The following is a 12726-nucleotide window of genomic DNA, read 5'->3' on the forward strand; positions in this document are numbered from 1 at the left end:
TGTCAATCTTATTAATTGTCCAACTTTCAGATGGATTGAAACACCATGGTTTGGCTCATTTCTCTTTACAATGAACAGGTAGCAAGTTAGAAAACTTTCTCTTAAGTATATAAGATGGTGAAAGATGACCACCTGCCAAGCTATTTCTGGGTGGGAACATCAGTGTACTTTCCAGGGTATGAGCCTACAGACTTTTTAGAGGTAGTCATTTCACATCTTTTTAACCAGTAACAATTCCAGAGCTTAGGAAACAGTGTGATATTAGTAATAAGTTTGCAGAATGAAGGAAAGAAATAGTTCAGAGTTCCTAGAAACATTGGTAGACGCTGCATTTCGAGAGGGATGATGATGGTAATGACAGAGGTATGTGCTACACATGTGTTTCTAGATGCCTTTTTTAATTCTTTTCAAGTCGTTGGTATAGTTATTCTTATTTTGCATATGCAAAATAGAGGCACAGAGAGATTTGATAATTTACCCCAGATACCTCAGCTCGTAAGCGGAGGAACCAAGGTTTGAGCTCAGACATTCAGCCTGGAGAGTTGAATTCTATGCTGTATTGAGGTCTTGGATTGAGCCTTATTACAGCTGTACCCCTCTGTCCACTCTCACAATATTGACCCTGCTGAGCACTTTCACATCTTGACCTCTGACCTTTCTCTTTGTTACTCCCACAGGTATTGTCATCCACCCCCCCCACCCCCGTTATAAACCAACCCCATGAATATATTAGTAAATCAAGAGATTTAATGGCTCATAATAATCAGTGGGTACTCCTTTTTGTTGGAAGCAGGAGTGGCATCCACTTCCTAAATCACATGCCACTGGAAACTCTATGAATGTTGATAAATGTTGATACTCGTAGAGGGGCTTCAGGCCTTTGTTCATAGGTCGCTATGAGTCATGCTCGACTCGGAGGCAATCAACAACAACAACAACTACTACTATTTTTGTAGCTACATGAAAACATTACTACTGTATTATTATCATGTAACATTTTCATGTTAATATTATGTCATATCTTTAGTGTATGTGGAAGTATTTCTTTGCCTAAGAAAATATACTCTATACTAAGGAACCCATTTGGCCAGCTGGCATTGGCTCTGACCTGTACTAACGTAAATTACATACAAATTCAATTTGTAGACATATTTAGGAATGAAATTTATTCATAATCCCAGGACTCCCTGCTTTCATCTTCTCTAAAGGCACAGTTCAGGCTAGAAACATTACTGCATTTCATTCCCAGCCAGAAGTAATGGCTTCTTCTTCTCAGCGTGTGCAGCCTTTGATCCAGTCCTCTTAAAGCTTGTATCTCCTGTCTAACCAATACCAGCTCTTCTTTTACAAGCCTTCTTATTCTTCCGCTTCTTTAAACCCTATAAGATTGTCTCTTTCTTCTCAAAGTCCTCTGCTAATGCACAATGTCTCATAATTATGTTGCATGATATTCTCATAAGAGAATAATCCCACTCACAAATATGCAGACTATATTTACAAGCACACTACAGCTTCTGCCCAAATTGCCTGTGATTCTTGTTTGTGCTTTGATCTTTAACCATCAGATCTGAGTAGGAAGCCAGGGGCCCACCAGATTCCTCTGAGATACAAAGAACATTCCTCATCTCGTCCCATTCTCTGAGGCAGAAATCCTCCTAGATACGGAAGTGTTGTAGGTGTATCTTGCTCGGCTAACGGAAGTTTGAGAGGCTTCAGTGGTTTGAATCCATCATGAGCGCCTCCAAAGGAGAAAGGAGGGCAGTGTCTTTTCATTAAGATTTACATCTGCTGAAACCCAATACAGGGTTAGGAACAACTCCATGGCACTAAGTGTGTGAGCATGAGTGAGCACAGGCCTGTAAGCAGAGCCCTGGGAGGAGCCCGGGTGGGATGGTCAGTGCTGAAACAAAGCGTAAAAAGAGCATGCAGAGTGTAGGGGGGAAACAACAACAATAACAAACAAACAAATACCTAGGTAATGGCATATCTGATAAGAGGCTAATATATAAAATTTGTAGAAAACTTCAGAAGCTCAACAAGAAAAAGATGAACAACTCAATTACAAAGTGAGCAGAAGAAATGAAAAGACTCTTCACCATAGACGACATTCAGATGGTCTACAAGCAAATGAAGAAATGCTCCAAGTCACTATCTGTTGTTGTTGTTGTTATGGGCCATCGAGTTGCCTACAACTCATTGCGACCCTGTGTACAACAGCTCTGAACTCTTCCCTGTCCTGAGCCAGTCTCACTAACTCCAACACACCTTCCCTCATTGCCCCAGTTTCTGTATCAATCCATCTCATCCCGATCTTCCTCTTCTGTACTGTGCCTCCGCCCTTCTGAGCATGGTGTCCTTTTCCAAGGGCCAGTGCCTCCTGGCCACATGCCCAAATCCTAGCCTCCAAGGAGAAACTTGATTTCACCCTCTCTAAGATAGACCTGCTTTCTTGGTGGTCATTGGTATGTTCAAGACTCTTCTCCAGCACCACAACTCCAAGGCATTAATTCTTCTTCTGTCATCCTTAGTCATTGTCTTCTTCTCTGATGCATAGCAAGCAATGGAGAAGACCATGGCCTGGATCAGGTGCACTTTAATCTCTAGACTGACATCATTGCTTCTCAGTACTCTGGAAGGCTTCCTGACAGCAGATTTTCCCAATACAATTTGTCTTTTGATTTCCCAACTGTTGGTGCTGAGACTGACTGTTGATTATGGAGCCAAGTTGTTAACAACCTCAATCTCTTCTCCATCTGTTATGGTGCTGTCAGTTGTCTCAGTGGTGAGAATCTTTGTCTTCTTGATGGTGAGCTTTACTCCATATTCTAGACAACAGTCCTTGACCTTCTGCAGCAAGCGCTTTAGGTCCCGCTCGGTTTCAGCAAGCGAGGTTGTGTTATCTGCATAACGCAGATTGTTGATGAGTCCTCCAGTCGTGATGCCAGGTCTCATTATTGTTGCCTCCGAAGAGCACTTCACCCTCTCCAGTACACACCTGTTTATTCTCTTGGCCATCTGTAGGCTGTTCAGTGCTTTCTCCAATACCACAGCTCAAAGGTGTCAACTATTTTTCTGTCACCCTTATTTATTGTGTAGGTCTCTGATGCAGAACTAATAATCGGAAAACTATGGCCTGAATCAGACGTATCTTAGTCCTCAAACTGACATCCCTAATCCTCACCAATAATTTGGAAAGGTGCCTCACTGCAGATTTTCCTAATGTGTCTTAGTATTTCCTGGCAGGTAGCACTAAGAGCATTTTCCTTAAAACGTTGAAAATAGAAGTACCCTTTGATCCAGCTATTTGACTACTAGGATTATACCCTAAAGACATAAAAGTTGCAACACCAGCAGATATATGCACACTCATGTTATTGTAGCATTACTCAATACACAGTAGCCAAGAGATTGAAACAACCTACCTGCCTGCCAGTGAACAAATGAAGAGAGAAACTGGTACATTCACACCATGGAGTGCCAGGCAACGTTCAAAAACAGTAAAGAATTCAGGAAATGCGATATGAACATTGTTGTTGTTGTTGTTATGTGCCGTTGAGTCGTTTGCGACTCATAGTGACATGTACAACAGCCCTAAACCCTGCTCTATCCCATGCCAATCTCATTGTCTCTGACACACCCATCCCGAGTGCCCCAGTCACTGAATCAATCCACCTCATAGAGGGTCTTCCCCTCCTGCGCTGTCCCTCTACTCTGCCCAGCATGATGTCCCTCTCTAAAGACCTGTCTCTCCTTACAACATGTCCAAAGTATGTCAGGCGAAGCCCCAGAATCCTTGCCTCCAAGGAGCAGCCTGGTTTAACCCTCACTAGGATGAATCTGTTTGTTTTCTTGGCAGTCCATGGTACGTACATTCAATACTCTTCTCCAGCACCACAGCTCAAAGGCGTCAATTCTCCTTCTATCCTCCCTAGTCATTGTGATATGAACATTATGGTCATTATAAAGGACATTATGTTGCATGAAATTAGTTAGTTATAAAAGGACAAATTGTTTTTGTTTTTGTTGTTGTTGTTGATTGCCTTCGAGTTGAGCATGACTCACAGTGACCCTCTGAACAAAAGGCCTGAAGCCCCTCTATGACGATCAACGTTTATCAAAGTTCATAGAGTTTCTGGAGGCTTGTTATTTAGGAAGTGGATAAATACTGTCACAAAAAGCTAGAAAAAGGTTTACATACAGAATCACTCTAATATGCTTATCAGAGAGGGGAAGGGACAGAGTGGAAAATGAAGTGATAGACAGCAGATACTAGAATGGACTAAGGAAGGACAATGTGGAATGAGTGGACAGTCAGACATTGTGCATAGTTTAATGTTATGGAAAAATATGTTTGAATGAATGATTGAAAAAATAAATCAACATACCTAATAAACTTTAACTCAAATCACAATGAAAAAACATTAGAAAGGAACATTAAAGGTGGTGGTGGTTTTTTTTTTTTTTTGGTTTGTTTTTTTAACTTTTTCAGCAAATTGGCTAGTTGATGTCAGGACACATATTGAAGGTGAATTATGTTATTTATTATTATCAGTTCTGTTGCCGATTATACTTGCTAACAAATAAATGAGCTAACTAAAACAAAGGTTGCTGGTTAGATTGTCTCTTGTTTATTATACCCACTTGGTATATTTTTATAATGCAATGTTTGCCCACCTTTGTCCTGACAACGCTTGTGCACAGGAATAGTATACAGATCTACATAACATGCTGAGAGAAATGACCCAGGCCTTAGCTGACTGGGAACTGAGGGAGTCATTATTCAAGCCTGCTTGTACCCTCTTTAAGGTATACCCATGTGCTCTGTGAACAGCCCAGGAAGCAGCTATATCATCATCTAGTCCTCTTCTCTTGGCAAGGGAGCTCTGGTGGCCTGTTGGATAGTGAGTGTACTACCAACCCAAAGTCACTCGGTTCAGATCCACCAGCTGCTCCGTGGGAAAGAGATAGGCAATCCCATGAGATATATCACCTCTGAAAACCTGCTGGAGGGTCAGGTGGGAGTCGGTTTTGATTCAACAGCACATAGCAACAACAACAACAAAACAGCTGTCTTAGTAAAGAGCGCTCATGACAGAGTCGATAAGGTATTACAGTGCTAGCAAAAGGCCTCATGTCTCCAGCAGTTCAAATCCACTAGCAAATTCCTCAGGAGACTAGCAACCTCTTTCCATTAAGATTTACAGCCTTGGGAACACATGATGGGCTGCTGTGAGTTCATTTAGACTCTAAGGCAATGAGTTTGTAGTTTTTGAGTTTGTCGTCTTGATTGCCTAGTGCTACTGTAGTTGAAACACCACAAGTTTTAGCAAGCAAAAAATTTTTTTCTCTTTCATAGTTTAGAAGTCCAATTGCAGAATGTCAGCTTCCAGGGAAAAGCTTTTCTTCTGCATTCAGTGTTGGAGAAGGTTCTCATTGTCAAACTTCTCCAGTGTCTAGAAGTTCCTTAATACAGATTCCAAAGAACTGTCTTGCCTGCCGGCTCTTTTTCTTGGTAGGAGGCGGGTCTGTGCTTTGTGTGATTGACTCTCATTGGCACCGAGTCAGAACCGAATCATAGCTGACAGAGTTCCAAAGCTGTAAATCTCATGGGATTTTACATTTCTTTTTCTTTCAAGAAGCAACTAGTCGATTTGAACCACCAAAGAAGTGACACTTTTGGGTTAGCATACCAACACCCTGTAGTTAACTTCGTCACGTTTAGAATTCATAATGTAAAGGATAATGGTATCAGACCACAACATTGAGCATGTCTACACAATACTGAGAATCACAGCTTAGCCAAGTTGACACATATTTTGGGGGACATTAATCAGTCCCTCACACCTATGTTCTTCTAGTAACCAGTGGTGTTCTCTATTTCATAGTCTGTAAAAAGAGCACTGATACTGTTCAGCTATTGAAGTTTGAAAATCACTAGGAGATCCAGAACTTCAGTTCTCACACTTGTGCCAGGAAAGTGTTCAGTCACTCTTTGTACTTCTTGACCTTTTTAGTTGAACAGATCCCTGGCTTGACGATGCCTTCCAGTTAAGTGGCTTTGAAGCATCGCTATTAAGTCTTGCAGTGGGGTTATTTTTAGAAAAATACCTGCTAGGTAAGATTCTCTAAGTGACCTAAGGGGCTAAGAATTGGCACTTCCAACCCAGAGACAGGTAGTTCAGATCTACCACCGGCTCTGTGGGAGAAAGATGGACTTTCTCCTTCATACAACTCACAACCCTTGAAACCTCCCTGGAGGGTCAGTCGGCTATGAGTTGGTTTCAACTTAAGGGCAAATAACAACAACCTAATAGGTAGAGCTTGTAGAAGAAGTAGAAAGAAGAGAGTAAACTCTACACAGTCTTTGCTAAATGGACAGCTCGAGTCTCCCTTCTTTAACTTCCTTTTTAGCTAGCAGCCAGGAACTTAAGACATCACACACTAGGTCTCCTTCCAGCCACATGACTTCCGGTGAGCTCAGGGTTCAGGGGACTTGAGGCTGTGAGGTCTTCCAACATTTCTGAAAGCTCCAGGCTTTGGCTGAGTTGGCTCCCTTCTGAATGTCAGGGACTGAAGCTGTCAGGTGACCCTGCTTTTCTCTGGGTCACGCTTTCCAGACTTAGTCTCTGAACAGACATACTAAGGTATGTAAGCCTGAAAGCACTGTTAAATGCAGCTATAGACCTTTCTTTGCATTTATGCAGCCCTGGAGGTACCTCATGTGCCAAATGAAAGATCGAGGTTCAAATCCAGTAGTTTCTATGAAGGAAAAGGTAGGCAGTCCTTCCCAGAAATATCTAGAGAGACCTGATAGAGTCACAGTCAATACTGGGTTTGGTTTTTCAGGGGTTTATTTACATTTAAATAAAGTACTCTTCCTCCACTCTTAGTCTGGGTGTTTTTTTTCTTATTTAAATAAAGTACTGAATCTTGCAACTGACAAGACTTCATTGGAGTCTCAGTGGCCTAGCTGCTGTGTGTCTGCAGGAGAAAACTGAGGTCCTGTTCTCAAGACTGAGCTTTGTGTGAGGGTTGCTGTGAGTCACAGCTGACTCAGTGACTTGGGTGAGTGGGGAGACCTGAGTTCCAGCACTGTCCTCTCCAGCTGAACAGGCAAGTTCAGTTTATCTGAATCCTCTCTACGTGGTAGGAGCACTGGTGGCTTGGAGGTAAGGAGCTGCACTGCCGACCCAAAGGCCTTCCACCGCCTGCTTCACAGGAGAAGGATTGGTAGTTTCCTCTCGTGAGATTTACTGCCTCTGAAAACCTGCTCGCGGGTCAGCTAGGAGTCACTTACAACCCAACAAATGATCCCTTTCTTTCACTCCTGGCCTTCCAGCCCGCCTCCTCTTGGGAATCCTCTATGTAGAGAATTGTATCCACAGGACTGTCAATGGCTGTGACCTTAGAAAGGTGATCACCTTGCTGGGTTGATTCCAGCCCTCAGCCTTTGGTTGGTTTTTGTTGTTAGGGGCCATGGAGTCACTACGACTCTAGGGACCTTCTGAACAACAGATTGAACCTCAGTCTATCTTGCACCATCCTCTTGCTCTTCAGATAAGCACAGTTCCCTTGTTACAGTCACTGCACACCCAAAATGTGTGACGATTCTCCATCCTTGGACCTTTCACCTCGAAGGGGCGCTCTGCTTGCACTTTCTTGTGGTCTGACCTGTTTAGTCCGTTGACAGGTGCATGGGATACTCAGTGCTTGACTCCAGCATCAGAACTCAAAGGCAGCAATTTTTTTCCGTCGTCCTTTTTCACTGTGCAACTGTTCAGATGCATAGGAAGTAACTGGAAAGACCATTTAGTGGTTAGAGTGACAAACACAGAGACTTTGGAGCTACTGGGGGTGATGTGACACCTGCTCCATTTTCCTGTAAAGCTGATCAAGGGAGAGTTATGTGTGAAAATACTGTCTAAGCTCTAGAAGTAAAAAGAAATGCAATGTTTTGTATTTTAAAAAAATCTAGTTTCCATACAACAATGACGTTTACTGTACTTGAGTATGAGGCAATTCTCTGTAATTCTCCAGCTTTTATATATATATTTAGATGAAATCAAAGCTGTATTTATTAGAAAAGATACATCCCATAAAGCAAGACAGCTTAGCCTCTGGAAGTGAAGAGGTGGAGGAAAGACTGCCAGCTTGTCTTTTTTTAAAATTTATTAATTTTAATGAAAGTTTACAGAAACTTAGGGTTTCCTGTCATTCATTGTTGCCCTTTTCTCCCTGCCCACCCCCTGACCCCAAATTACTCTTCTTGAAAAAAAAAAAAAACCAAACAAACTCTTTCATTGTTATGCAATCCTTCCTCCGCCAAGTCCACTCCACTGTGCAGCCTTCATTCTGGACTTCTGTGATGACAAGAATACCCATTCCTATGTCCCTTTTAAACAGTTCGCTCCCTCATCTGTCTCAATGCAGTATACATCATTCCTCCCCTCCTTTTCTGTCTTCTTGCAACCCTGATGTCAGTCCCATTTTACAACAGTGGCACTATGCAATATTTGTCCTTTTGAGACTGAGATATTTCACTCAGCATACTGTCCTCCAGTATCACCCATTTTGAATAACATTGCATAAGTTTCTTGTTTTTCAATGCAGCATAGTATTCCATTGTGTGAATGTATTAGAGCTTGTCTATCCATTCATTTGTTGATGGGCACCTGGGTTGTTTTCTGCTCTTTGCTATTGCGAACAAAGCCACAATTAGCATGGGTGTGCATACAGCTTGTCTTTGTGTGTGTGTGTGTGTGTGAGAGAGAGAGAGAGAGAGAGAGAGAGAGAGAGAGAGAGAGAGAGAGAGAGAGTGAGTGTACCGTCAAATCAGATCTGACTGGTACAGGAGGAGATTGTCCCTCCTTTTCCTGGCAGAGCATCTGGTGGATTTGAACCATGTGCCTCTGGGATGGTAGTTGCAGCTCCTTGCCACTAGGCCACCAGAGCTCCCCACAGCTTGTCTTTTAAAGACTTCTTTTTATGAAATAGAAAAGGCCATTGCTAGGTGGGCTCCAAGTCCAGTGTCAGTAGCTTCCGGGAATTTCAGTAGTCAGAGCTGACTGAGCGATGACCGTACTGACGTGTGCCCTCCCTGTTTATTCCTCCTCCGTCCTGCAGAGCCACCTGATCCACTCTCTGGGCCTGACACATCACCTGCTTGCCCTGAACTTTATCATCGTGTCCTTCGGCAAGAAAAGCGCCTGGTCATCTCCTCGGGTGAAGGTGACTGACACTGACTTCGATGGTGTGGAGGTCCGGGTGTTTGAAGGCGCTGCAAAGCCAGGCGAGCCGCTGAGACGCAGTGTCCTCTACATGCACGGAGGTGGCTGGGCCTTGGCAAGTGCAAGTACGTGCTGGTCACCTTCAGAGCGGTTGGGAAGGCAGTGGGCCCGCAGGGCTCTGGGACTGCATTTGGCTTTAATCTTGAACAAGGAGAGGGTCACCATTTGATTTGGTGACCCTAGACAGTTCCAGTTACCCTGATGTCCTAGCAGAATTGCCAGAAGTACCTGTTACTTCCATACGTGTCTCTCTTCAAGATGCGAGAGGCCCTCCTAAGGTCCAGCTGGAACCGAGATTCAGCCCTCAGCCTGGAGGCGTAGCCAAACATTTCAGTATTTTACAATTCCGGCACGCACTCATGCTGGTGGACTCTGGGCCAGAGACCCCCAATTCATCTGGCAAGTCCCCTCTGCTGACACCCACTTGGGATGAAAAGAAAGCCCTAGGAGCCCCGAGTGTTCCATATGTGTCCCTTCTCAGGACTCGCAAGGCCATCCTAAGGTCAGTTGCTGGACAGAGGTAACTCGCGGTTGCTGTGAAGCTGAACCCTGTGACACTGATGTGTCAAATGTGATAATGGTTCTCCATGGTGGTTGGACATCCTTGGTGGAGCTCTCCAATTAAAACAAGCTTCGAAGCAGGAGTGGCATCCACTTCCAAAATAGCTTCCCTTTTTAAAATGCTGCTGTGCTGATCATTCCCTTATTGGATACTGCCTTTCTTTTCACTTATCTTAATATGTGCCTCTTATCTATTTAGGGACCCCTGGTGGCCTAGTGGTAAGAAGCTGCCCTGAAATCCCAAAGGCACATAGTTCAAATCCATCAACTCTGCCACAGGATTAACAGTTGACAGCCTCCTCCTGTGTAGCTGCCCTGAAAACCCACTGCAGGGTCAGCTGTGGGTCGGTTCTGACTCTATGGTACACAACAATAACAACAACATTCTCTAGATGTATCCATGCTCTGAAGTGTCTCAACAAGACAGGTTAACACAGTGACTGAAATAATAGACTCCAGTGTGTTGGAGCAGATGAGGACGGCACAGGATAGGACACGGTTCAAACCATTTGTCCATAGGGTCATAATGAGTCGCAGTCAGCTCAGCAGCACATAACAAGAACAACAACAACTGTGAATTCTTCATTGTTCTTTCAGAGCTGCATGGTTTTTATAGTTTCCTTACCCGTTGGTCCAGTGGTGAACACGTGGGTTATTTTCATCTCTCTGCTGTCATGAATAATACTTCAGGGATCACAGGTTTGCAGATACCAGTTTGTGTGGCAGCCAACGTCAGTTTCTTTGGGTTCTAAACTTAACAGTGAGATTGTTGGATGAAGTTGTATTTCTGTTCTCAGTTTTCCAAGGAAGCAATAAACTGCTTTCCATAGTGGTTGCAACATTTTACAATCCCCCAACTCTTGTGTGAGAGTTCCAGTCTCTGTATCCTCCCAGCATTCGTTATTTGCTGTTACATTGAATTTTGCTGTTGTTGCTAGAGTGGAAAAAGGTGGTATATACAATGTTATTAAAAAAGCCTCCAACATGGTGTTAAGGTTTTAAGAGTATCCATTTTAGCACTGTCTCCTCTTCATGAGCAGAACACATTGAACTTGGCAGGAAGCCAGGTGGAATAGGTTGGAGGAAACCAGCTTGCAAAGAGGAAGTCAGAGTTTTAGTTTTGCTTCTTTCTGTCATAAAGCTACTTCCTCATTGTCAACACAGAGCATCTGGCAGTCCCTAAACTCAGAACAGGAGCTCCAATTGGAGTTAATTATGCATCGTGCTGCTAACCCAAAGGTCACAGGTTGGACTCTTACCAGCTGCTCTGCACGAGAAAGATGGTCAATCTCCTCCCATAAAGATTTATCACTTTTCTGGGAGGTTGGGGTGATGGTCACCCTGAATCAGAATCAAGTGCTCTAATGACATGTTACATGCTGCGCCGGGAACCAGAAGGCAGCAGTCCGTATCCACTGACTTCTCTGCAGGAACAAGATGGGCAATTTCACCCTGTAATGATTTACAGACTTGGAAGTTTACTGGAGGGTGACTGTGATTCAGAACCAGCATAATAACCATGGACATTGCTGGGTGTGTGAAAGTTTAAAACAAGTTGGAAGACTTGTTATTCTGGGTACTTTTAATACAGCAAAGGTCAAAAAGTATAACCTTTTCTAACAATCTCATTTCATTTAGCTCCGTATTCACCATATACACATATCATTTCTTCTTTCATGCACCGATTTGTTGACGCTGTCCAGAGTTGCTCACTGAGCGATTCAGGCTTGTCCAGGGTGGAGGGATGTACGGGGGTGGTGCATTTTTTTGTGCAAATGTTTAGACAGTTCTGGGCAAACCTGGGTGTTGGTCTCCTTAATATTAAAGGGTAGGCGTACAAAAGGGAATAAGACAGAGTCTCTGCTTGAGGAAGAAATTGAGTCTGTGGCAACAGACTCTTGCTGAATAGGACACTACACTGATGGACGTGAAGAAATAGGATACTCATAAGACGTAACCTAACTTTGTCTACACTTAAAAAAATTATTGTGGTTTGGGTGAAGGTTTTATAGAGCAACACTGGTTTCCCGTCCGACATTTTTATACTCTGTTCCATGACATTGGCTGAAATGTGTGATCACATGCTTCCCATGGCATCTCCATGGAATCCCGGTCTTTCTCATTGCCATTGTCCTTTCTTGCACCTTCCTGCTGTATGAGCTTTGGTTTTGGGCAGATGATGTCCTTTAGGTCTCATGTGACTGATGTTCTGAGGAGTCATTCCTCCCTCGTTTTGTTATTATTTTATTACTGGCTTCCCTGTTGTTCAGCTTTTAGAAGTTAATCCTTGAGGGTGGATTCAGTTCCAGAATTTTAGGATATCTGAGGACCGTAGTCCCGGGGATCTACCAATCGGTAGTAGACCTGTAAGTCTGGTCATTTTATAATTGTTGAGTTTGTTCTAGAATTTCTCCCTTTCTGTCCAGGATTTTCTGTAGTCCTGATTGGAGAGGGCAGCAGTCTTTGCTGGGCACCATCTAGCTCTTCTGGTCTCAGATGAGTGGACTCTCTGGTTTATTAGTTCTACGGACTGTTTGTGCCTTTGCTTTTCTACATTCTTTGCTTCTCTGCTAAGGGAGAGACTAGTAGTTGCATCTTAGATGTCTTTTAAAACCTTAATCCCTCCTCCCTGAAGTTAGATATAGAACATTGTCTTTGTGGTATGCCAATTAGCCTAAATGACCCTTAAGACTGTGGTCCTAAGCCCAGTGCCTGAATCTGTCAAGGTGTTAGTTATGACTAAGAAGTTTTCATAACTCTCTGTATGCTATATTATGCTATGCTCAGCATTTCTTAAGCTCAAGGAACTGAAGAACAAATTCAAACCTAGAGTTGCTATAATCAAGGATGCTTTAGGCAGAATATTAAATGATCCAGG

At 43.3% G+C, this 12726-nt stretch overlaps 1 protein-coding gene across 2 annotated transcripts in view; it reads left to right on the plus strand.

Moving 5' to 3' along the window:
- NCEH1 (neutral cholesterol ester hydrolase 1) overlaps positions 1 to 12726 on the plus strand; it is an 83420-nt gene that overhangs the window by 42698 nt on the left and 27996 nt on the right. The window contains exon 2 of one of the 2 annotated variants that reach the window (XM_006890346.1): positions 9124 to 9377. In XM_006890346.1, the coding sequence (XP_006890408.1) occupies positions 9124 to 9377 (254 nt within the window). The remainder of the gene's footprint in view (positions 1 to 9123; positions 9378 to 12726) is intronic. The other variant, XM_006890347.1, reaches the window with a different exon arrangement.

This window comes from Elephantulus edwardii, unplaced genomic scaffold, assembly GCF_000299155.1.
Source record: "Elephantulus edwardii isolate Elephantulus edwardi_28Jun2011 unplaced genomic scaffold, EleEdw1.0 scaffold00088, whole genome shotgun sequence".
In the NCBI taxonomy this organism is placed as follows: Eukaryota; Metazoa; Chordata; class Mammalia; order Macroscelidea; family Macroscelididae; genus Elephantulus; species Elephantulus edwardii.